This window comes from Myotis nattereri (genome assembly GCF_964212035.1).
Source record: "Myotis nattereri genome assembly, chromosome: 3".
NCBI lineage: Eukaryota > Metazoa > Chordata > Mammalia > Chiroptera > Vespertilionidae > Myotis > Myotis nattereri.
The window spans coordinates 86,159,098-86,186,063 of record NC_138077.1 but is presented as its reverse complement, the minus strand read 5'-3'; the positions used below and the strand labels follow the sequence as shown (position 1 = coordinate 86,186,063).

At 36.5% G+C, this 26,966-nt stretch overlaps 1 protein-coding gene across 1 annotated transcript in view; it reads left to right on the top strand.

Annotated features, from left to right (window-relative positions):
* The window catches only part of EPHA3 (EPH receptor A3), a gene marked incomplete at both ends in the record, with an annotated part of 366,360 nt that overhangs the window by 223,112 nt on the left and 116,282 nt on the right, over nucleotides 1-26,966 (top strand). Inside the window, 2 exons of the mRNA XM_081088476.1 lie at nucleotides 4,144-4,299; nucleotides 4,984-5,319. Of these exons, the coding sequence (XP_080944602.1) occupies nucleotides 4,144-4,299; nucleotides 4,984-5,319 (492 nt within the window). The remainder of the gene's footprint in view (nucleotides 1-4,143; nucleotides 4,300-4,983; nucleotides 5,320-26,966) is intronic.

Here is a 26,966-nt window from a genome sequence, read left to right as displayed (position 1 = left end):
CTGACCCATAGTATTTAGTTCCTGTTTTATTGTTACCACTTCATAAATACAGAATCAGCAGATTCCCAGAATATTTTCAATGCATGTGCTACCAGTTGGTATTATTTTGGCTTCCTCCTATTATTCATATTTTTAGTGTTTCTCAATAGAAAGTTAACATTTGGCAAGGGTGTCATAGTTTTGTTCCACTGTGGCCCATCCTGGGCTTTTTCAGTAGGTTTGGGGTTTGCTCAATAAATGAGCAAGCATACCCTAACTAACTCAGCAGTTAACATACAGGAACTAAAAGCTGGGTTAGCAAGGATAAGGCACAGAGAACCTTACTGCAGACCAACAAATGGGACCTGTATATTGTTTTCAATTGTATTTTCAATACTGTGCTTCTTTTCCTTGCAAAAATGAAAAAAATGACGTCATCTTACATTTTTATTAATGTCAATTTTATTCACTCCCACAGATTCCCAAACTTCTAACATTCTAATATACTATTTACATTAAAGGAATAATATAAGTAAATATAATTTTATTATGCTATTGGTTAAGATGAATGATAGGGAATTAGTTGTTTGGCTCTTGATTTACCTTTTAATTCATTCAATTATGAAATAAACATGCTCTTTGAGTACATACTTCTCTGATACTGGAAAATATTGAAAAGGTCAAAATTTATCAGTTTTTGTGGAAGTATATTTCTTTTAGGTCAGAAGAGAACCTCATTTTTTTTGTCTCATTCTTTCTACATAATTCTATCATCTCAATGGCTAATTATAACCCTAAAAGCAATGATTGAGTGAAGATAATTTGTTGTATTTTTTCTATTTAGAAAGTTCTAGGAATCTTATAAATTTTTGTACACAAATATTAACTTTTCTAAGTGTGTAGCCTGAAGAGTTTTAGAAACAACTTAGTCAATACCTGCCATTTAATAAATGAGGAAATTAAAGTCTAGAGAGGACAATTGATTGCAAGTTAATCATTCACTTAAAAATGAACCCCATAAGTTCTGGCTGGTTTGGCTCAGTGGGTAGAGTGTTGGCCTGTGGACTGAAGGGTCCCAGGTTTGATTCCAGTCAAGGGCACTTGCCTGGGTTGTGGGCTCAATCCCCAGTACACCAAAAGTTGTAGAACATACAAACTGGCTGATGTGATGTCTTAGGACAGCAGTTCTCAACCTGTGGGTCGTGACCCCTTTGGCGGTCAAATGACCCTTTCACAGGGGTCGCCTAAGACCATCCTGCATATCAGATATTTATATCACGATTCATAACAGTAGCAACATTACAGTTATGAAGTAGCAACAAAAATAATTTTATGGTTGGACCACAACATGAGGAACTGTATTTAAAGGGCCAGAAGGTTGAGAACCACTGTTTAGGATCTTTCTAGCTCCTTTAAGCTCTCATTGTGTTTAAACAGTACATCTCAACTGAATCCTCTTTGTCCTTTATGTCATTTAGATATGCTTTCTGCTGTGAGTAAAAGAAAACTTGACCACAGTGACTTCAGCAAACAAACTGTTATTTTTTGACATTAAGATAAATCTTGAGATAGGTGCCTGCTGGGTCAACAAGTGCAGGGTACACATCCTGCGATTTTATTGGCCTTTAACTTATTGTCACATGTAAGCCATTAAGTCCATAATCAATTCTGGAATGATGCAGATGTTGTGGCTTCAGTTGCTTTTGGACCACTTTGTGAAGGGGGAAAAAGCTATCCCAAACACCTTCATCCGATTTCCGTTGTGTCTCTTTGGCCATACGTTGGCCATCCATCACTATCTGCAGTGAAATCGGCGTTCGGGAGCGCTAGGTTGGATGCAATTCTGAACAAATCAGGATCCTATTAGCAAGCAGAAGGCAGAGTTCAGACACTGAGCATGCAACCAACTGTACCCACCACATTCCTCTGCTTAACAGTTTGTCTTTTCATGTCTATCTATTTGTGTATTTAATTATGCTTCGCACAGGCCAGTTCCTTCCATCTTTTCATGGTCTTCCTCAGATGAGATTCCTCTGCGTAATCTCTTCCAACAGCTCCATTGGAATGGGGTGCTTGCTCCATGTGGCCTGTGTTAAATGTCTGGTGCTCATTTTCGATTATAGGGGCCCTTTGGGGATGGACAGAATTAGGGAATTTGTATCTTTAAGGGTACCCAAAAGCCTGAAAAAGAGGAAATGATTTATTGAACTGCATGTGCATGTGCCTACCTATATTGTATTAGTGTCATCTCTAAAATTATTTAGTCATAATTAGGTAAAGTTTAGTTACTAATTTGATTTAACATTCTTAACTTCTAAGTTGATTTTTTGATTAACTAGTTATTCACTGATAGAATTCAAGTTACAATCAGAAATCCTTGGCTGTAGTGGTGTAGCTAAGAAGTATTATATAACTGTCTTTTCTTTAAGTATCACATACCATTTATAATAGTAACAAAAAGTGATTGACTGTTTAATGAATACCTTTATGCTAAATGTTGTAAAAACCATAACAGCCCCAAATAAAAGCACATAGATAAACTTACCAGCAAACAAAACAACAAAGCTACTTAATCTTGAAAGACTCAGTAATGCCCCCTTGCAAATTTAAAGTCACTTTAATAATGAGCTAAATTGAAACCAGAAGTTAAGTGCATAGTTTGTTTATACTTTGTATCATTTTCTGTGAGGCAGTATAACAGGAGATATAAGTAGAATTTTCTAACCAATGCCTACAGACAATGTTCAAAACTTTTTAATCCCAACCCATGTTTGGTTAGGGCAATGAAATGTATTTGATTGGTTCTCAATGTGGCCCCTAAAGTTGTTCAATTTAATGTAAACTCGTCCTAGAGCAACCCTTCTTAATAGAATCTGGAAAACAGCAAGACTGAATTAATGATTGCTATCATTTTAAGTTATTCTAATTGTTTGTTTTGGCAGTGTGTTTCCCAAGAACCTTATTAGGAGGAAGATATACTATTATGGATACCATGGGTTACCTTTCAAAATGCATTTATATAAAAGTTAATATTTGTCCACACAGATATTAGTTAAATGCAAATATCTTGTTATTTGCAATATGACGTTTATATGAGATAATTCTTCAATTCAATGATAAAGATAATCTATAAGGACTATTCTATATCTAAGTACTTTAGGTAATACAATTTCAGCGTAGCACTGAAATTGAGTTTATAGATTCAAGAAATTACTGACGTCCAAAGATGTTCTGAAGGAAACTTTAAACATTTGGACCTCAAATTCCTTCATCAAAGGAATGTCAAAGAACTTCTCGTTGGGATTTTCACCATGAATTTAGTTCTCAGTGGTTGAGCTTTGACCTATGAACCAGGAGGTCATGGGTTCATTCCCATTCAGGGCACATGCCTCCTTCGCAGGTTCGATTCCCAGTAGGGGGCATGCAGGAGGCAGCCAATCAATGATTCTCTCTCATCATTGTTTCTATCTCTCCCTCCTTCTCCCTTCCTCTCTGAAATTAATAAAAAATATATTTAAAAAATAAACAAAATAAAAAGCTTTAATCTAATAACAATTCACAAGTATGTCAGTTTAAATAAAAATTGTACCACCCTCTGTTTGAGATATGCGAAAGGAAATATATTTATTTAAGTAGAAATTGTACCTCCTTATGTATTTGAGATACAGACAGGAACTATATTTCACTCTTTATTTTAGGCCATTACCATATAATTAATAAGTAATAATATAAGAATGAAGTCTGTGTTTCACATGCTCACAATGACAGTGCTAACTGTAATGCAGATCGTGTACACATTGCATCATGTTTTAAAAGGGAATGGCTACATGATGACATGGCTTTGCTTTATTTTCTCCACAAATATTCCAATGCCAAGTAAAGCTGTGAAAACATGAGCTGGAAATTTCATCACACCCTGGTGCCAAAATAATCTAAATCTTGTGGGTGTGTGTTTTTTTCTTTAACATTTGGTGCAAATTCAAATGTATATGTGGAGAAACTACACTGGGCCATGTTATTTGCTTCTGTAAAGGCTGGAAGGAAAAATGAAATTTTGATTCAGAGTGAATGCATGCCCTAACATCCTAAACTCTGTTTAACATATTTTTAAAAATGTGTTTTCAAAATAATTACAGAATTTTAAAAGAGTTATTTTGTTTGTAGCTTGTCCAGCCGGTTTCTACAAGGCTGCGGATGGTAACACGAAGTGCGCTAAATGTCCACCTCACAGTTCTACTCAGGAAGATGGTTCAATGAACTGCAGGTGTGAGAATAATTACTTCCGAGCAGACAAAGACCCTCCATCCATGGCTTGTACCCGTGAGTAGTTTTGCTGCAACCCATGCATCCATGTTTGTTTTATTTTGTTTTTTATTGTGTTATTGTTGGTTTTTTGCTTCTTATATTTTGTTTTTTGTTTTTAAGCATTTGGCCCATTTACTTGTGCTACCCATGTGCAAATTGAAAGCTTTCTCTGCTTCACTCTCCATGCTTGGCTCACCACAAATGCAACATTTATCACATGAATTAATTTATAAAGCACCTACTGCAACAGGACCCCAAAACTCTGTATCTTGTTTTAGATTTTGCTTTTTATTAGACAGGATAGGGGAGATAATCAGCATGGGATTTGTATTTTTGCATTTCGATTCCCTCTTGCTACATGTTGGTCATAGGTCACCAGGAAGAGGAGTAAGATTTATAAAAGTAACACTACAGATTTCATAACTATTCACAAGGGCATTGAGTTTAATGGTAAATACCTTTGTTGGGCTTTTTGAATGCATATTCAACCTTGAGTCACATCTCCCTCACCCATAGCTTGGAGAGAACAGTGCTCTTGAATCCATGTCTATAATCTCATGGATTCTCTAAGGAAAAATTAAAATATGTAATAAAGACAAGATGGTTATTTACCTCTTTCAGTCCCATTGTAAACTATCTCTTTCCTTGTAGTGGAATCCAGAAGTGAGGCTCATTAATCTTTGTTGAACTACTTTGCAGGACCTCCATCTGCACCAAGAAATGTTATCTCTAATATAAACGAGACCTCGGTTATCCTGGACTGGAGTTGGCCCCTGGACACAGGAGGCCGGAAAGATGTTACCTTCAACATCATATGTAAAAAATGTGGGTGGAATGTAAAACAGTGCGAGCCATGCAGCCCAAATGTTCGCTTCCTCCCTCGACAGTTTGGACTCACCAACACCACGGTGACAGTGACAGATCTCCTGGCACACACTAACTACACCTTTGAAATCGATGCCATTAACGGGGTGTCAGAGCTGAGCTCACCACCACGACAGTTTGCTGCAGTCAGCATCACAACTAATCAGGCTGGTGAGTACTCTTGCAACTCAGAGTCAATTAAGAGTCTTAACAGAGAGGGGAAGAAGTGGTGGGAAGACAAAGATTTAAAAGGACTTTAGGATTTTCTCTTCTATCACTTTTGGACAGTTATGGTACATTGAATAATTCAATCTTCAAATAAGAATGAATCATATTTGTTGATTATTTTAAATTAATTTAATCCATGGTTATCCAATTTGGAATCTTTAAATAGTTGGGGCTCTGGAGATAGTACGTGTGGTTCTGACTGAAGCATTTTTCATATTTCAAAGAATTTAGACATTGAAATTTAGCTGTGAAAAGATTATGTAGGGTATTTTTAAATTTGAAGTATCTTTACCTTAGTTACAATTATGTCAGATTTTTATGTTGTTATTCAGTTATTTTATGATCATCAGAAGATCTGAGTATTTTGCTTAGAAAGTTATAATTCTCTGATTAATTAAAAATAAGGAAAAACTATTTTATTGAATAGCTACAATTTGCATTTAGAAAATTAAAATATGAAATTTGTGGAGATGCATAGTGAAAAGAGGTCTTGGTGAAGAACATTTAGAAGCACTGATCAAAAAACAAATTTCTTAGGGTAAATTTCACCAACTATTTTCCACTGACAATATTTTCCTAATTTAAAAAAAAAAAATGCTACATCAAGCAAAGGCAGTAAGCAAAGGCCCTTTGATGTGGAATTGGAAAAAGGAAATAAGCAAACAAATTTCTCATCTTTCTTTGTCTTACATCCACAACATTTCTATTTACCGCTACCACATCCTACTCTTTCAATCACTCATTAAATCTTCTATGTGTTTTCTAGTTCTCTGATAATTCGTGTGACATTTTTACAGGTTTTTTTTTTAACAAATTGATGTTCAAAATTATTTATGGGATTTTAGTTGTGAGTCTCTCAAACATACAGACGTGTTATACTTTGCAGAGTATACAGAGACATACCAACGATACTCCTTTGGGATAAGACTCACTTCTTCAATGTAGAAAACTGATAAATGCATATTAAAGTTTCCTTTGGAATCAACAAAACTTGTGCAAAGTTAAGCTGAGAGATATTTATATGCATAATTGTTGCTATTAGATATCATAATTAAGAATACATTTCAAAAAGTTCAATGCAAAGACATTATTGTATCATTTATGCACAAATAAAGATTGGAGCCAAAAAAGGGGGAAAGGAAGAGACAGCATGCACCCTGAACCGCAGAATTACATATTCTTGAATCACCTCCCAGGTGGGTTAACCCCTGAGCTGGAAGTCAGGATAGAATGCAAACTCTGCTTCTTTTCTGCATGTGGCTGAAATTTTGGAAGTCCCTCTGCTCTGTAGTGGGACTTGCCCTTGCTCTGGGGACATGTATACTGGATGCCTGAGGAAAAGTGAAAGGAGAGATGACTAAGTTCTCCTTCGCCTGGAAGAGGTTGTAGAGCAAACCAATAACCAGTCAGAAAAACTCATCACTTCCATTTCTCTCACTTGGCTGGTTCAGTAAGGTTAAACTACTAAGGACAAACAGTTAATAGGTGTCATCCAAGGGTCAATATATACAGCATGTCAGCACTTGTTAAAATATTGTACTACTTCCATATTGGTTAGAGGTAGTTCTAACTACTTCTGCAGATTAGTATAGAAATGCATCTCTTCTGGTTAATTCCTCCAGTACCCCGAGTAGGCTCCTAGACCCAGTATTTCAGGTCTACCCGATAAACACACCCCCATAATCCACCAACTAAAAGTATAAATCCTGGCGTAAGAGGGGTTTCTAGATCCCTGTTTTGGAACCCCTCCCTCTTAAGGGGTCTATGTCCCTGAAATTCTAGTTGATAAATAAATATTTTGAATATAACCTCTGATACATTCTCAAATGTGTCTCTTTCTGATTCCAAACCCCTCTTGCATTCCTACTCTGCTTCTATTCTCTCTGCTGATGAAAATTATACACTTTTAGTGCTTTCATGATGATAAATAAACTGTATTTGTTGATAAGACATGACTTTTAAAGGAAGTTCACAGATTTATTATTTTAATCTTGCTTCCTGGAATCTGTAATTTCTCCCACTTGAAGCTAGATCCCAGATCAACAAACATAAGTTTTTGCTTTGCTTCAGTTAATGATATTTAAACTTTGAAACTAATAATATTTAAAAATTTGTTACTTAACTTTATTTAATTATCTCCCATGGAGGGGCAGAGGGAAGAGTAATGCTATTGGTATGTAGCACATGATTATAGCTTCACATATGCAAGGAACACAGGAATTTTAAGAAATTATAATTATGTGGCAAATGGCTTTCCCAAATCCTATATTTCATGCTGATTTAGTACCTTGTTTAAAATGGGAGCATCACTTTGTATTATAATTATCTCCTAAGTTAAACAGAAACATAGACAAAATAAGCAAGAACTCCTTATATTATACCTCATCATCAGCCTCTGGCTTTCGGACAACGCATTTATCTAGAACTGAATACTCCCAAGGTATATACAATGAATGAATATAGGTACAGTGGTGACCAAGTGCAAGCCAAGATATTCAAAATAAATGGGGTTGATGCGTTGGCCTTCCCAGGTACAAATCACAGTGCAAGACAGAGGTTTAACAGGGATGATATCAGTTACTCTTCCTAAACCAACTCCCCCCCTTTTTTTTAAATCACAAATTTATCTACAATATGCACAACTAGGCATTTGATATTTATTTCTGGGTGTATGTGTTTTTTTGTGTGTGTGCCTGGGGAAGTAGAGGTCTTTGTTCCATCTTCAAACCCCCACAGTTAAGATCCATAAACAAGATTAGAAGCAATGCATTTCTCCAGAGAGTGTTTCTTTGTTTTGCTTTATTTTTGTTCTTGTGAAGGTTAATAGACTTGTAGCCTTGAAAAATGAGCTCCATTTGCCCTTCCTCTCTCCCTCCCTACCATTCTCTCTGAAAAGCAATAGAAAAAATAATCTCAGGTAAGGATTAACAATAAATAAATAATAAATAAATAAATATAGAAAAGATGTGAAGCTGGATCTACTCTTAAACCATGGACATATATTGGTGTAGTCTCTAAAGGAACATGTGCTGCCATGTAATTATGTTCCCTGGAAAAAAAGTAGATGTCAGAAAAATATATGTGACTAGAGGTCTGGTGCACAAAATTTGTGCAATTTGGGGGAGGGGTCCCTCAACCCGGCCTGTGCCCTTTTGCAGTCCAGGATCCCCTGGGGATCGGGCCTAAGTTGGCACTCAGACATCCCTCTCGCAGTCCTGGGCTCTCACAGTCCAGGACCCTTCACTCCTTACTGCCTGCCTGCTGTGGAGGTGGGGGAGGCTCATGGCAGCTCAGTTGCGCTCGTCAGCCATGAGCCTGGCTTCTGGATGAGCAGGGTTGGGTGGTAGGAGTGTTGCTCAACCAGAAGCTGGGCTCACTGCTCCTTAACCCTGGACCCACCCCCACCCACTGGTGGGGGTGTGATCTGGGGCCGGGCTGGCCAGGGGAGGGGCCGTGGGAGGTTGAGTTTCTGTGGTCGTGCCCCATATTGTCTCTGAGGAGGCTCTGGGACTGTTCTGCCCTCTGCCTTCCCCCCATCTTTGCGAAAAGGGCGATGCAGGGACCAGGCCATGCAGCAGCCTCTCCCACTGCCTCTGCAGAAGGAGCAGTGCCGGGACAGGCGGCAGGGTGGGCCCAGTCCCAGCACTGCCTCTCCCATGACCTCTGCACAAGGGGCAGCACCGGGACCAGGACCAGGCCCATGCAGCCTCCTCTCCCACTGCCTCTGCGGAAGGGGGAGCTCCAAGACCAACATGGTTGCCCTGGTGGCACAGACTCGCTGGCCCCACTCCCTGCCCACTGGTTGTTCCAGACGGTTGTCCAGAAGGATATCCGGAAGGTCGTTCGGCTGCCTGGACTAATTAGCATATTATGCTTTTATTATTATAGATTCTTTCTCTGAATGTGAAGGAAGATGTTTGGTCGCATGAGTGTAGCAAATCAGAATGTTAACACATAATGAAAATCAACTGTGAAACAATAGAGATAAGACTCTAGTAATGTACCCAGATGAATTTTCCCCTTCTTTTACTTTTGTGATTAATTAATCCTAAGAATTAAAGTCAACATTTTATTTCTCTCAACAAACAGGTAAGGTCTGAATCAGGCCCAGAGATTTCATGTGGCTACACATATTTTCCTGGTGCATTTTACTTGTGTAGTAATTTAGCTTCTCTCTTGATTTGTAATCGAGGCAGATACCTGTGCATCTGGGACTATCACTCTGTAGTGACATGTCATAGTGTGCCTGAAGCATTCCACATCGTTTAACACATTAATGATGCCTTTCAGCCATCACACTGTGGTGTGGAGCCATAGTGCATATGCACAGTATGAGCAATAAGCTGAACACAAGCAGAACCATCCATTGTCCTGACAGTTATGCAGAGCCTTTACAGGGGCTTAAAGCCACAACTGTATGGAACACCAGCAAATAGGGACAGTTTGGAGGCTTCCAGGATCTACTGAATTACTGTCGCAACTTAATTTCTTACCTTTAAAACCACTACCATCATTGGAGCAGACATGTGCCAGATGGATATGGTAACTCTTTTACTGCTGGCTTCTCCTAAAGGGTACTCATGACATCCTGAGCTAGGGGAGGAAATATGGTGTTAACTAAAGCACCTACACATTAAGAAAGAAATAGCCACTTAATGCTAACTTGTGCCATCTTCACTGCATCTTTCAAGAGCAAAAGATACGTATTTGACAAAAATATTTTGTATTCTCATTTTTCCCCAACAGAAAAATGTTAGTATCAAACACGGTAAATATAAAAACTTATCTTTATCTATATAACTTATTTTTAAATGTGTCTCATTCCTTTAGAGTTAAGTTAAATATAAGTCCTTGGAGAATAGCAATATGTACAAATAACTGTGACATTAAACAAATGCAAATATTTAGAAAGAAAATATTCTCTCTCCTCAGAAACAAAAATCTTACTACTACAGTTCAGGCTATTTTATGATAAACTGCTTACATCATATTATAGTATCTCCAAAAGTATAATCTCACTGTTAATAACTGTGATATAGCTCAGAATTCTGATTCTTTAATCTTGTAAATATAGCACCATGCCTAACTTGAAAAAGGGCACCCCTTTCTCAAAGGGCTTTATTGTCACCTGCCATAAAAAAGTTTCAATAGTATACAAATTAAAAGAACTGTGAGGACCCTAAAATTCTATAATATTCACACCAAGCCAAAGAATGCCAAAGCTCAAAGATGAGAAGCTCATATTTCTACCCTGCTTCATCAGTTAATAGTTGCTGACCTAAGTCATCTTGATAAGGTTAGCATTGACCTGATGTCTATTGCATTATTATCTCACTTAATCCTTATAACAACTTTAAACAACTATAAGTGGTTAATACTCTTGTCCATGAATACATAATTCAAAAATTCCTGGCCTTTACTATTAGAATATTCTTCTTCTTATGGCTCAGGAAGGAGAAGGTTTGCATAAAATATATGTGAGATTGAATAAGTAAATCTATAAAGATGGCTACAATCTATAATAATAAAAATGTAATATGCTAATTAGACCGGACAGACGAATGACCTTCCGGACCTCCTTCAGGACATCCTTCTGGATGAAGCCAGGGCTTCGAGGGCTGAGCCGCTTGCATGAATTTCGTGCATCAGGCCTCTAGTAAGATGCTGGCTGCCTAAAACACAAATTGTATGGCTTTTTTAAAATCAAAATTTTACATGATTTGAGCAATATTCATATGTACTTGAAATCTCAGTTGCTTTATTTGGAAGTTATTTATCCAATCCTTAAACTTCTAAAGTAGCTTTGAAAGAGTATATTTAATCACTGTTAATTTAAAAGTATTTATCTTGACAATTTGTTAGCATCCACTATAACTGGTTTTCATTTTCATTCCAATTGCAAAGAAAATAATTATAATGAATCAATAGAAAGAAAATCTGTCTCTGGTCACAATTTTGCCCAAGACATAGCTTTAAAAGGGAGACTATATGTTAGAACAGGAAGTTCTGCAATGTGTGTCAAGGAGGTAAGAGGAGGTGTCAAAAGTCCAGTTTGAAAATCCAGGTGTTGCCACTTAATATTTGTAACTATTTTTTTTTGTTTTTCCCCCCTGTTTTCTTTTATTGTTTAAAGTATTACATATGTCACCTTTTCTTCGATTGGCCCCCACACCACCACTCCCACCCTCCAGGACAAGCACGCACTGCTTTAGTGTCCTTGTTCTTTGGTTTTGCTAATATGCATGCATACAAGTCCTTTGGTTGATCTCTTACTGCTGCTCCCCTGCCTTTTCTCTGAGGTTGGATGGTTTGTTCAGTGTTTCTTAGTCTCTGAGTCTATTTTTGTTCATCACTTTATGTTGTTCATTATGTCCCACATGTGAGTGATATCATGTGATACTTTCTTTCTCTGACTGGCTTATTTTGCTTAGCATAATCCTCTCCAGGTCCATCCATGCTGTTGCAAATGGTAGGAGTTCCTTCTTTTTAACAGCAGCATAGTATTCCATTGTGTAGATGTGCCACTGTTTTCTAATTCACTTATCTGCTGATGGGCACTTAGGTTGTTTCCAAATCTTAGCTATTGTAAATTGTGCTGCTATGAACATAGGGGTGCATATATCCTTCCTGATTGGTGTTTCTGGTTTCTTGGGATATAGTAATAGAAGTGGGATCACTGGGTCAAATAGGCATTCCATTTTTAAATTTTTGAGGAAACTCCATACTGTCTTCCACAGTGGCTGCACCAGCATGCATTGCCACCAGCAGTGCAAGAGGGTTCGTTCCTTTTTCTCCACATCCCCACCAGCACTTATCCTTTGTTGATCATAGCCATTCTGACATGTGAGATGGTAGTTCAATGTTGTTTGGATTTGCATCTCTCAGATGATTAGTGACTTTGAGCATGTTTTCATATGTTTCTTGGCCTTCTGTATGTCTATTAGGTCCTTTGCCCACTTTTTGATTGGATCATTTAACTTCCTTTTGTTAAATTGTATGAGTTCTCTGTTAATTTTGGAGATTAAACCCTCATCTGAAATAGCATTGGCAAATATGTTCTCCCATGCAGTGGGCTTTCTTGTTGTTTTGTTGATGGTTTCTTTTGCTGTGCAGAAGCTTTTTATTTTGATGTAGTCCCATTTGTTTATTTACTCCTTTGTCTCCCTTGCCCTAGGAGCTGTGTCAGTAAAGATATTGCTACAACATATGTCTGCTATTTTTCTGCCTATGGAGTCTTGTAGGATTTTTTTTTTGGTTTCCTGTCTTACATTTAAGTACTATAGCCATTTTGAGTTTATTTTTGTGTATGGTGTAAGTTGGTGATCTAGTTTCATTTTTTTTTGCATGTATCTGACCAATTTTCCCAGAACCATTTATTGAAGAGACTGTTTTGACTCCATTGTATGCTCTTGCCTCCTTTATCAAATATTAATTGAACATAATGGCTTCGGTTGATTTCTGGGTTCTCTGTTCTGTTCCATTGGTCTATATGTCTGTTCTTGTGCCAGTAGCAGGAAGTTTTGAGAGCCATGGCTTGGTAATGTAGATTGATATCAGGTATTGTGATCCCTCCAACTTTGTCTTTCTTTCTAAGGATTGCTGAAGCTATTAGGGGTCTTTTTTTACTCCAGATGAATTTTTGGAGAGTTTGTTCTAGATCTTCGAAATATGCCATTGGTATTTTAATGAGGATTGCATTGAACTTATAGATTGCTTTGGGTAGTATGGACATTTTAATGATGTTGATTCTACCAATCCATGAACACGGTATATTCTTCCAGTTATGTCTTCATCTCTTTTTTCAATGTCCTATAGTTTTCTGAGTACAAGTCTTTTACCTCATTAGTTAAGTTTATTCCTAGGTATCTTAATTTTTTTGGTGCAATGGCAAATGGGATTTTTTGTTTGTTTGTTTGTTTTTTGTTTTTAGTTTCTCTTTCTGTGAGTTCATTATTGGTGTTTAAAAAAGCCATAGATTTCTGGGTGTTAATTTTGTGTCCTGCTACATTGCTGAATTCATTTATTAATTCTAGTAGTTTTTTGATGGAGTCTTTAGGGTTTTCTATGTACAATATATCATCTGTGAATAATGACAGTTTTACTTCTTTTTTTTTCCCCCAATTTGGATGCCTTTCATTTCTTCTTCTTATCTGATCGCTATGACTAGCACTTCCAGTACTATGTTGAACAGGAGTGGTAAAAGTGGGCATCCTTATATTGTTCTTGTTCTTAGGGGAAATGGTTTTAGTTTTTGCCCAATGAGTATGATGTTGGTTGTAGGTTTGTTATATAAGGCTTTTATTTTGTTAAGTTGTGATCCCGCTATTCCCACTTTGCTGAGAGTTTTTATCAAGAAAGTGTAGTGGATTTTGTCAAATGCTTTTTCTGCATGGATTGATATGATTATGTAATTTTTGTTTCTCAGTTTGTTTATGTAATGTATCACATTTCTTGATTTGTGGATATTGTACCATCTTTGCATCCCCAGAATAAATCCCACTTGGTCATGCTGTATGATCTTTCTCATGTAATACTGGATCTGATTTGCTAGATTTTGTTGAGGATTTTAGTATCTATGTTCATCAGGGATATTGGCCTGTAGTTCTCTTTCTTTGTGATGAATTTATCTGGTTTTGAAAGTAGGGTAATGATGACTTCATAGAAAGAGCTTGGAAGTGTGCCTTCATCTTGAATTTTTTGGAATAGTCTGAGGAGGATAGGTTTCAGTTCTTCTTTGAATATTTGGTAGAGCTCTACTGTAAAGCCATCTGGACAAGGGCTTTTGTTTGCTGGAAGATTTTTGATTACTGTTTCAATTTCTTCGATAATTATCAGCCTATTCAGTTATTATTATTATTATTATTATTATTATTATTCCTGATTGAGTTTTAGAAGCTTGAATTTTTTTAAGAATATGTCCATTTTGTCTAAGTTGTCCAGTTTTTTTTGGAGTAGAGTTGTTCATAGTATTTTTTCACAATCTTTTGTATTTCTGGTGTGTCTGGGGTTTTTTTGTGTTTTTTGTTGTTGTTGTTGTTGTGGTTGTTGTTGTGTCTGTTTTTACTTCACCTCTTTCATTTCTGCTTTTGTTTATTTCGGTCCTCTCTCTTTGTTTCTTGGTGACCCTGGCTATATCTTCATCAATCTTGTTCATCCTTTCAAAGAACAAGCTCTTAGTTTTATTGATATTTTGTATTTTTCAAATCTCTATGTCATTTATTTCTGCTCTGATCTTTATTTTCCTTCCTTCTGCTTACTCTGAGCTTTACTTATCGCTCTCTTTCTAAATCTTTGAGTTGTAGGGTTAGATAATTTATTACCATTTTTTCTTGTTTTAGGGTTAGGCCTGTAGAGCTATGAACTTCTATCTCAGAACTTCTTTCACTATGTCCCATAGATTCCATTGTCGTTTGTTACCAGATTGCTTTTCATTTCTTCTTTGATCTTGCTGGTAGCCCAATCATTATTTAATAGCTTGCTATTTAGCCTCCTTGTTGTTTGAATTTTTGTGGTTGTTTTATTGTAGGTTATTTCTAATTTAATGCCATTGTGATCTGACAAGATGCTTGATATGATTTCTATCTTCTTAAATTTGGAGAGACTTTGCCTGTGTCCCAATATGTGGTCTATCTTTGAAAATGTCCTGTGTGCACTTGAAGAGAATGTATATTCTGTAGCTTTGGGGTGAAATGTTCTGATGATTTCAATTAAGTCCATCTGATCTAGTGAATCATATAGAGTTGCTCTTTCTTTGCTGATTTTTGTTTAGAAGATTTATCCAGGGGTGTCAATGGGGTATTAAAGTCCCATACTGTGACTGTATTGCTGTTGATCTCTCCCTTGATATCTTCCAGAAGTTTTTTTTTTTTTTTTTAATCTATTTGTGGGCTTCTGTATTGGGTGCATATATGCTTACCAGTTATATCCTCTTGTTGAATTGATCCCTTTAGTAATATGACGTGGGCTTCCTTATCTCATGTTATGGCCTTCACTTTGAGGTCTAATTTTTCAGATAAAAGTATTGCTACCCCAGCTGTTTGTTTTTTGTTTTTCATTTCCATTCGCCTGAAAATTTATTTTTTTATCCTTTCACTATCAGTCTGTGTGGATCATTCCCTTGCTTTGCATGTCTTCATATATTTCATTTAATTCCCTTCTGGCCTGATGTGTTTCTGTTGAGAAATCAGTTGCTAGTCTAATGGGAAATCCCTAATAGGTAACTTTCTGTCTCTCTCTGGCAGCCTTTAAGATTCTTACTTTGTGGTTGGTGTTTGCCAATTTAATTATGATAAGTCTTAGTGTTGGTCTTCTTGGGTTCATCTTCTTTGGGACTCTGTGTGCTTCTTGAGCTTGTGTGAATTTTTTTTTCTCAATATCAGGAAAATTTTCTGTCATTATTTATTTAAACAGGTTTTCTATTCCTTGTTCAGTGTTCTCTCCTTCTGGAACCCCTATTATGTGGATGTTGTTTCATTTTTTATTGTCCCAAATCTCCCTCAGGCTCTACTCCTGCTCTTTAATTTTTTTTTCCAGTTGCTGCTCTTTCTTGGGTGTTCTTTCCTACCTTGTCTTCTAGCTTGCTGATTTGGTCCTCAGCTTCTTCTCGTCTACTGTTGATGCTTTCTGTTGTGTTTTTTATTGCAACTATGTTATTCTTCATTTCCTCCTGGTTCTTTTTCATTTCCTCTTGATTCTTACACATGTTGTTGAATTTGTCATCCATTCTTTTCAGCATCCTTATGGTCATTGCTCTGAATTCTTTCTCTGACAAATTGCTTGCTTTCATATTGTTTACTTCCATTTCTGGTGATCCTTCTTTCCGTTCATTTGTGGGCTGTTTCTTTGTCTCCCCTTTTTTGCTCCTCGCAGGGTGTATGGTTATGTGGCTCACTCTCTACCACATTAAATGAAAGGCACAAAATACCACTTGATAAGACATGACACAGAGGGAACAAAACACGAATGTATTCATGATGCCAATAACCCCAATAAAGGAGACCACCAGAGAAAAGAGAATTAGGGGACAGAAAAGATCACAAAAATGATTTTGAGAAGAGAAGAAAAGGTAAGAGAGAAAAGAAAAAGAAGAAAAAAGAAGGGGAAAGAATATGGGAAGAAAACTCCTAAAAACAAATAAATCAAAAATTGCAAACAACAAATACCCAGAAAAAAATGGGGGGACTAAATTGAAGAGGCAGAGCTTAAAGTAAAGTAAAGTAAAGTAAAGTAAAGTAAAGTAAAGTAAAGTAAAGGACTTGAAAGTATGGGGGAAGGGCCATGGTTCAGTATAGAGAAGGTAGAAAGAGAATGAGTGGATAATAAGAAAAGTAAAAAACAAAATAATCAATAAATAAAATAATATCCCCTTTCTTTGATCTACCTATCTATATATTCATCTATTTTTGGAAAAGGAGAATAGAGTAGGGGACAAATAGGCTTGAGTTTTGTGAGTAAACTAATTATGCAATTAAGAGAAGAAGAGAGAAAGTGCAGAGAGGAAAAACAAAAGCATAAAAAAAATTGGCTAGTAGAGTGAAGAAAAAGTGAAGGGTTCATGGAATTGGAGCAGGGGAGAGGAAATTAGATATATGAGTAAGCCAACAGAGACTACTATAATAGTAATGCATCAATAAAACAGATAAAGATCAATTTATAACAAAGAGTGAAAAGAAAGGAAAGAGAAACATTAAAGCAGGAACAGTACAGAAAAAGGATGAAAAGGGAGAAATGAAGAACAAAAGCTTGGCAAAAAGAAAACAAATGAGATAAAGTAAAATAATGATAAAAATAGAATGTAGAACACTAATCCAAAAAAAAAACACGTTAAAAATAATAATAAATAAAAATAATAAAATAAAATAAAGAATTTTTTTTGCTTTTCTTTCTTAAGTAAAAGATAAAAATTTTAAAAAGTGAAGTAGTGAAGTGTCCTTCACTTCAGCTGAGTTGTAATGTCCCATGGGGGCTGGTTTAAGACCCCTCTCTACTGTTCCGTCTGCCATTTCTCAGTTTCCTGTTAGGTAGTCAGCACCATGTTGAAGTTCCCAGCAATCCACCATTTCTCTGGGTCTGTCTCCACAGGTTTGGTTTTAGGCAGGTGGGGTCAATCTGCTCGCTTTGTCTGCCTGCCTGCTTTCTGTCCCATTTACACAAGCGTCTATTTCTGACACAGGCTCTTGGTGGTGGTGTTGCTGTATTCGTTTCCAGAACCAAATGGCCCCTCAATACAATCTCTGAGGGCTCCCTGGGGGTTATTCAGAACCCTTGTTTTCCTGCAGAGCTCCAGGCTGGGTGTAGCTGCACTGCTAGGAAGGGCTGGCTCTTCAGGAGAAAAACTACTATTTAGGTTTGGAGGGATCTGACTGTCCCAGAGCTGGATTCCTGGTCACCTCTCCCTGTTGTGCTCCCCAGCTTCCACAAAACCACCTCCACATGCAGTGCAGCCTCGGTGAGCGTTTATAATTGAAAGACCCTATGTTCTGGGTTTAGCGAGTAAAAGCAAGGAAATTATAAAGACAGAGCAACCACACTGCTGCACGTTTCTCTCCTCGTGGCACTGCGTGGCCAGGGGAGAACTTCAGGCTGCCTTTCTGGGCACAGTGTCCCATGGCTGTGGACTTACTGGTGGATCTAGATTCCCCGGCGGCCAGCACCCCTGTGAGCCCTCTTCCACAGCAGAGTGTACGCATGTCCCCACGGGACACAGACTTGGTGAAGTGCCGTTTCCTTCTGACCCTCTAGTTCCAGTGGTCACAAGTCTCTCGCCAGCCCAGGTCCCCGATTCTACCATCCTCCAGGCATCCTCTGTCCTTTCCGGCCACAGCTTGTCTCATGGGCTGTGTTTAACTCACCAATTCCAGGTGGATGTTATTCAATTTAATTATTTTTTTCTATCTGCTCCATGAGAAGGCACAGGGCACTCCTAATTGGCTATGATTTTGTCTCCCCCAGACAAGCTTTTTAGGATCCCGCAGCCAGGGAGGCTGGAATCTTGGTGTTCATGGGTTTGCAGCCAAGGCAGCAGGTCCCTGGCTGGTGTGACTGTAGGGTTCTGGGTGGTGTCTGAGGTCTCCCCGGGTGGAGGTGAGGCTGGGCTCCCAGTCACAGCTGCTCTCCCCTTCAAAATGGCACAGCCTCTGTGGCAGAGCTGACCACCCCAGGAGAAATTGCAGCAGTAGCAGAGCCTGCCCAGCTAGGGGAGCCTGGGCCACCAACCCCGAAAAGTCCTGTGGAATATAACTGTCCCTCACTCACACACACACACACACACACACACACACCCCACATGTCTACACACTCCCATCTCGCTCCCTCACTCACTCACACTCTCTTCCTCACTGCTGTCTTGTTGGCCGCCATCTTGGATTCTCTTGTAACTATTTTTTTTTTTTTAAATTTTAAATTTGGTTTATTTATGCATTCATTACCAATATTTTTAAAAGATGAATTGAAGCAAGTTATTAAACTAAAGTTAATGGATATTTTTTGCTTTAAAAAATAGTATAATAATGACTATACACAGATTGTTGTGAAGACTAAATAAGATGAGAGAGAGCATGTGTAGCTGAAGAAGTGCTTAAATAAATTATTGTGCTCTATTTCAAGCATAATCATGCTGATCTTGCTCTACCTATGGGAAATAGACACTCCTTTTAAAAATAAAATAAAATAAATATTGAAACATGAGTTCAAGCTCTGAAACACCCTATTTTGATGTGATACAATTGGCTTAAACCCCAATTTTTTATAACTCATATGTGTGATCTATAGCAATACTCAATGTAATAAGCCATTTTTGCTTAATTATGACACACACATATGTACGTGTATATTGACTTTGTGACTGCACTCAGGTGTTCATGAGAAGGTTTAATAGAAATGTCTATTGGGCAGTTGGAGATATTGGCCTATAATCTGAAACCTGAGCTAGTACAAGACCTGAAGGCATTCAAAATATAAGGTGTTGGTAAGAATAAGTAAGGGATAGTGAATAAAAACATGTGTATAAAGATTAAAGAAAAGAAATAAGAGATATAGGAAAAATCAGGTGGCAAAATAATATCTTAACAATTATTCTTGATAAAGAGTTAAATATAATAAACTTTTAGCAGAGACCAAGTTGTGACATAAAACGAAGATTTTGTAAAATTTTAGGAGATGCCCAACCTTTTTTCCTTTAATTACTAGAATATTTGTAATTTTAAGTATATTTTAGTAATTTTAGTGTATTTACAAAAGAAGAAAATTCTAAATGCCCCCAAAATAATTACTACAGACGTAGTAAAGAAAAATGTTGCATCTCATGTAATTTTGATTGGTTCATCATATTATTTTAAATATATCTTTTGGGCAGAGTTTGTTCATCTTTGCTCATCTATGGAGGATAATTGTATGCGTCCTCTAAGAGGGAATATATGTCATAGTTATTCATGCAGATGTCAGCATGCCAAAGAAAAAGATTCTCTTTTTTTGTTTCACTAAATAAACCTTGTTTCATTTTCCTTCTATTAAAATGATTTCAAAAAGTTTTTTCATAGTTGACAACATACTTCTTTCTTGGTATGAATGAATATGGTAGAAAATTTGATTTAATTTGAAACGTTTTTACCTGAAAAGTTTAAAAGATGAATTTTATTAATCTTGCATGAGATATGTTCCCATTCTAAACTACTTTCATAAATTCTTTTATGGTAGAAAGAAGATAGATGTCCTTATTAGTAAAGTCCCAACATAAAACAGCTAGATAGAGAACTAGGTTTTTACAACAATTTATTATTTAGGTATGTATAAAAATGTATGTTCGTGTATATGTATACATGCATTTATCAAGAAAAATACAATACAAAGTTCTAGAAAGAGTAAAGTTTAAGAAAGTGTCTGAAGTTTAACAGATCTGAGATAATAAAGTCTCTATTTTTACAACACTATTTGATCTTGGATAATTTAAAGCTTAACTATCATATCAATTTAGCAAAGATTTTACACTGAGATGTGATGAAGACAAGAACAAATGCCTATATGAGCATTTATAGTGCTTGCTACTTATAAGTGATCTATACTTTGTAGTTAATATCTTCAGTAAACATTTGGAATTATTTAGCAACAAACATATTCTTAAAGATCAAAGAATGGCCCTCACTTTCTTTGGCAATAAATATCACACTTGATTAAGTAGGGTTTTTTGTTGTTGTTTGTTTGTTTGTTTTTTCTGTTCCCTAAGCATTGACTGAGCACTTAGTTGAGCCAGGTACTATGGTGGATGCACTTGGATAAAATGATGATATGATTAAGATGTAGCTGCTCTTTTCAAGGAGCTTTCAGTTTAGTAGGAGATCTTAAAGGTTTTTAGAAAGCAGCATGAAATTGATTGGTTTGGCCAAGAAAAGGCAGGCAAGGCCAGCTGCCAAGAGACTTCAACAAGCAGCAGCAGCTCAGTGAAGCCACCCAAGGAAACAGATTTATCTTGAATTCACAGATAAAGCCAAAGTAGGTATTATGGTTTAATGTGTTTTTTTTATAAGATATTTTTAAAATTATCTTTTTGTGATTTTTGTGTTATAATGCTAGAAATCAGTCTACTATACCAAAAATGTTCACTAAGAAGAACAGGAAAAGAAAGAAAACACTTTAAATTGTACACAAATTAAATGACAGCTGCATGTGTAGTTGAATGGTCTCTCAGTTGAATATGACTGGTTTATATAAGCACTTAGTAAAAAATGTGAATTTATAGTAATGGGATGAGATCAAATATTTATGTTCTAGTGAAACTTTCCACATCAGTCTTGCTTTTTTAATCCATCTAATTGCTCATTTATTCACTTATTGATCAGTCCAGTTTTTTTGTTTTGTTTTGTTATTAGTATGGAATGGAACATTCTAGTTCATGAAATATACAAATTTATTAGCAGTTACCACATGAAATATTTGAAACTGGACTGTCCTAAAATATAATTGATAGTAATTATCATAAAAGTAACTATCTTAGTAATTAAGAAAATGTCAAAATTTTAGAAATGTCCATAATAATCATTATAAACATGAATTATAATTGTTTTGAAAGTATATGGCCATAACCTAGCACTGATAAGATAATTTTATACCATTTAATATTTGTCTGTTTATATTTGTTAGGACATCCATGTTTACAAATATTGCCTGTTTATGAAAGTTAAAAGATATTGCTCTTTCTATATATTAAAAAATAAAACAAAAAACTGTTGAAATTAGTTTCAAAAAAGAAGTCTATCAATTGAATTAGATATAAGGAATAATTCATTATTCTTTGTTCAGGTCAATCTGCATATACATTTTGTTGAAATATAATAGCTTGTCTTCTTGGGAAATACTTAAGAAACTTCTGACATTTAAATGCATTTCACTTGTAATACTGGTATTTTACAACTATTTGCTATAATTTTTAGAATACTGAATGAATTTTTTTAATTACATGTTAGGCTATAACATTACTCTGGCTATTTCTTATTTAGATAAACTAGCAGGCATTAGATATTTGGTATATATTTGTGTATGTCTTTGAGTTGTGGTAGCTTAAAGGAACTGTTGAATGGCCACAAAAATAAGAATAATTATTATTTAAAGTAGCAACCCAAGTGTGTAGTGTCAGGTATTTTTCAAACACTGTACTGAGTATTTCATAACTAACATTTAAGCCTTAAAACAACCCTGTGATTGAAGCATTATTGCCATTATTAATGGAAGAAGAAACATTTTTCAAGAGGTTACTTATCTAGCCCCATTTATCTCTCTTAAGTGGCTGAGGAGAATTTAAACCCAGGTCTTTGCAATACAACAGTATTTCCCAATGTTCAGTAGATAACTTACAACTTTCAGAAATTTTCCTTCAACACATACCATGAAAAATCTCATAATGTAACAATGTACTTCATTAAATCAAGCTTTATTTTCTCTCCCTAAAATGTATTTGAAAGAGATTTTACTCCCTAAAATGTATTTAACAGAGACTTTAATATTAATGTTAATGAAAAATTAATAGTACTTACTAAATATTTATGACCAATTAGATAAGAAATATTTGCCCATGTAACTCTTAGGACCATTTCACAAGCCACCAAGGGTAAAGTTGGAACACTGAGTTATATATTGCTTCCCACCAATACTGCCTCACTAGCTGTTGCAATATAGGGTCAAATAACCCAAAAATCTCTGCATTTGAGATAAGGGAAATGCATCGTTCCTAGTTGTATCAAGTCAGTGAAGTCATCCTTGACTCCTCTCTTTCTCTCACACCTTATATTTGATCATTAGCATATTCTACAAACTATACCTTCAAAATATGATGGGCGTCTAACCACTTCTTAGCACATCCATTGTTATAAACCTAGTTCTATCATATCCTGCCTAGATATTTTAATATGCTTCCTAACTTCCTTCTTTCCTTCCTTCTCTCCTTCCTTCCTTCCTTCCTTCTCTACTCTACAATAACAAACCTCTCATAACTACACTACCTTTGTCACTGTTCATTTTATTGTGTAGATTAATGGTGCTTATATTTTCCTGAATATTTTATGACTGGTAGATTTTCTTATTTAAAATATTTAATTTAGTTCCCCCGTTTCCTTTTAAAGGGGACAGGCATTATTTTTTATTTGACCGTTGAAAAGATGAAAGAAATAACCTCTCATAGGAACAGAAATGTTTGTTTAAAAATAAAAAGTGCTCGTGCAGTTCTTAAATACTGTCTCACAATTAGATGACTTGCTGCTACATCAATAACTTTCACAGTTGTCATTTCTTTCCTCACTTAACATCGCATATATAAAATATTCACTTTCATAATCTTACCTAGAGTACACATATGGTTTTGAACACAAAAGAATACACTAAAACAGTAAGAAAAGAAGATGCATTGGTATTGCCCAAGGCACAGCTCAGGCCTTCTTTATATCCTTTGTGCTTTGGAAATAAAGACCTATGATTTCCTAATCTATACATTTGGTTAAGATCCATTTTTAAAAGGGTGTCATGTGTAACCTAAGATATAAGCTTGAAAGTTGATCTGAGTGGTGCTTTGTGACAGAACCACAGATGTTCAGTACATGATATATTTATTTTTTACCCCAGTGGCCCTTATAAAAAGGGCTAGAAGATCAGCTTATAACAAGTCAACTAATGACATGATATAGAGAGGCCCCTGGTTCAGTGGCTGTTATTACAGCTGTGTCCCATTACATATTAGATACCTAGAACATGCTTGCATTCCAAATGGCATTTATCTTTTGAATTTCAAACATTCTTGCCATAAATAAAGATTTTATGCTTTTCAAAAATGTTTCACAGTTTAGTCTAGGGAATACCTAAAGGTTGCTCTTACTGAATGAAATTCCCCCTGTAAGGATTCCTGGAGATAAGATGAGCATTTTCTAAGTAAGTAGTCAGCTCCACAGACCTGTGTCACTCTCCTCTCTGCCCATTCCCTGCTAGTCCCTCAGCCTGGAGACATGATAATAACTTGCGTTTCACAAAAGCAGCCGTGTGTGGACCATATGAGGGTAGGCCTTTGATCATGCTTTAATAATTCTCTCTCTGTTACTTCTTCCAATAGGGGGTATCTGAATTGGTCACAGACTTATTACCTTTGTATTTCCCCCCAAAGTTAACACTATGTCTTAAATATATTCTAAATGAAAGTATAGAAGAATGATGATTACTCCCTCTCTCCCCAAGATCCTGATTATAATAGAAAGGAGTTAAAGACTCATGTGTTTAAAGCACACTAACTTGAAATCTTAAGGAGGACTACGTGAGATGACTCCACTCCAGGAATAATGATCATAATTATTCCTTTAAAAAATAAGTGCAATGGTCCATCTCATTTTGTTGAAGTGGAACTAGCTGCTATTAATCACGTTCGTTTTCTTTTTGCGATGTACATGTTTCATATCTTGAGGAATGAGCCATCTAAAGAAGGAAATTTCATTATGTATGTCCTTGATTCAGGGAGAAACTCAATTATTTTCCTTTTGTTCTCCAAATAATTGTTGAGATGATGGGAGATTAGCCTGGATACTTATTACTAGAGTAACAACTGCTGCCTAGGAGTGAGCTTTGTTCCACCTTGATGTAAAAAAAGCAGCTGCTTTTCTATTGCAGTTGGTACCAGGCAGCTGCTTTATTTGTCCCTGTTTCTTCATAAAGCTTCTCATCCTCGCTGTGGTCAACTGCACACAACCAACAGATTTTTCAGTCACAACCAGAAACCTTCATAGAACCACTGTAATGAGCAATGCACAAAGTGGAGTGGAAAGACATTTCCCTTCAAAAGAGTGTACATGTGTGTTTGTGTGTGTGTATAGTGCTGGGTGGTGGGGCAAAGGGGAAAGTGCTTAACATATGTGATTGAGTGTTTGTGAAAAATGCCAGATTGACAGATAACGGGATGTACACAACAGGGGAGGAATGACAGAGAAGGCTCAAGACAGCAGCCCTCGTCCTGAAAAGAAAAATTACCAACATGATCAGAACCAAAATTATGCCAGATGAATGAAATTTATATGTGTGCACAGTTAAAAGTAAATGTCTTCATTAAGCAGTTTTATATTTATTGAGTCAAACTAAGATTTTAGTCTGGTACCTATTTTAATCTCCGTTTTCCTGCTAGAGTAATATGAATTAAAGAGGATTTATACAAGCTCAAATTGTGAGGAGCTATGTAAAATAGTTGGCTGTGGCAAAAATGAAAACAACTCTATTAATTTATCCTAAATAAAACTATATATCTATCCTTCCTTTATGTATATACTACAGGCCCTCTCATAATCCTGGACCCCTCAGGGGATGTCAGACTGCCGGTTTCTGCCCGTTCCCTGCAGGCCAGGCTGAGGGACCCCACTGGTGCATGAATCCATGTACCGGGCCTCTAGTATGTATAGAAGATCTTTGGTTAATCTCTTCCCACCCTCCCTCCCCCGCCTTCCTGCTGAGATTCATCAGTCTGTTTCATGTTTCCATGCCTATGCATTGAGTGTCTTCCCCCTGGTGGTCAGTGCACGTCATAGCTACTGGTCAAATAGTCTAATGGTCGAAAGATCGCTTAGGCTTTTATACATGTTCTAGAGGCCCAGTGCACAAATTGGTGCATGGGTGGGGATTGATGGGGCCAGGCCGGTGGGGGGGGGGATGTGGGAGGTCAGCCAGCCCCACCCCAGATAGGGGTGGGGGGGTGATCAGGGGCCGCAGGAGATTGGAGGGGTCAATTGGGCCCAGATGGGGCCAGTTGGCCACCACAGTGTGCATCATAGTGACTGGTCATTCTGTCGTCAGGTCACTTGGCATATATATATGGCTTTGGTTTTCTAAGTAATATTGGAATGTGTTTATGGAATGATATGAGTCCCTATGCTGTATTAGGGCTATCCAAAGAACAAAACAATAAAGTGAGTGAGCGTGTGTGTGTGTGTGTGTGTGTGTGTGTGTGTGTGTGTGTGATTGTTCTCTCTTTCTTTTGAATGAATTTATAGACCATATGTCTAAGGAAAATGGCAGGATAAACTCTAAAAGAAAATGAAAATATTTGATATTCTTCCACTGATTTTGTTGAAATTCTCTTTGAATCTTGAATCTTCTATGAAGGATACTTTTCTTAGGTTCTTTTTGGAATACAGTGTCTAGTGCACCAGATAATGTCCCATCCCCTAATCATAGCTCAAATTTATTTAGTTTTAAAACCTCCCTGGGGTGAGCACTTATCAACATCAATGTAATTTGTGGAACGTTGCATTATGTAATTTTTATTGGTAAATATTTTCATGTCAATATTTTACGTTTAGAGATCCTTTCATTTGTGGGCCCCCTTTAGGAAGATTTTCAGGAACAGTGTCAGGCTTGATAAGACAATATTTACTACATGTCTTTCCCTTATCTATATGAGGGCATCTCTATGTCCAGGATGGTATTGTGACTACCACTAGTATCACTCAGTACTGGTTTGTCATCTCTGTGTGGTCCTATTGATGATAACTCATTACTCAGTAATTTTCAAATGCAAAATTACCTTAAAAATCCCTCAGAAGCTTTTCATCACACCAATATTGTACCCCTTTCAAGCCAATTCTACAGATTCAAAGTCTCAGAAAGTAAATGTCGAGATTCCCTAGCACATGTATATTTGAAACAGTCTACAACCGAATGTGGTCAGCAAGTACTTGTATGATTTTGGGAAGAAACGTTTTCCTAATTGCAAGGCTAGAGAGGCAGAAAATCTAGAGTCACCTCACATTTGATGTCTCTATTCCATTTGTGCTTAAATGCACTGCCTGGCTTGAAGCCATGCATATTGAACTTGTAGACACAGATGAGTAAGTCTTCATTATAAAACAGATTTATATATGCTAATATTATCTTGGTCTCTAAAGGCAACACATTTTTCTAGATTTTATGAAAATTTAAAAGATTGTAATTTTATTAATATATTCCAAATCTGTTTAATTCTGAAGTATTTTACCATCCATTTGTATTTGCTTTACCCTCAAATTTGTTGTAGAGTAATGGTGAGTCAATAGTGGAATACATAGACCACACCCAAAGTATGCATTATATGCTGAGTTATA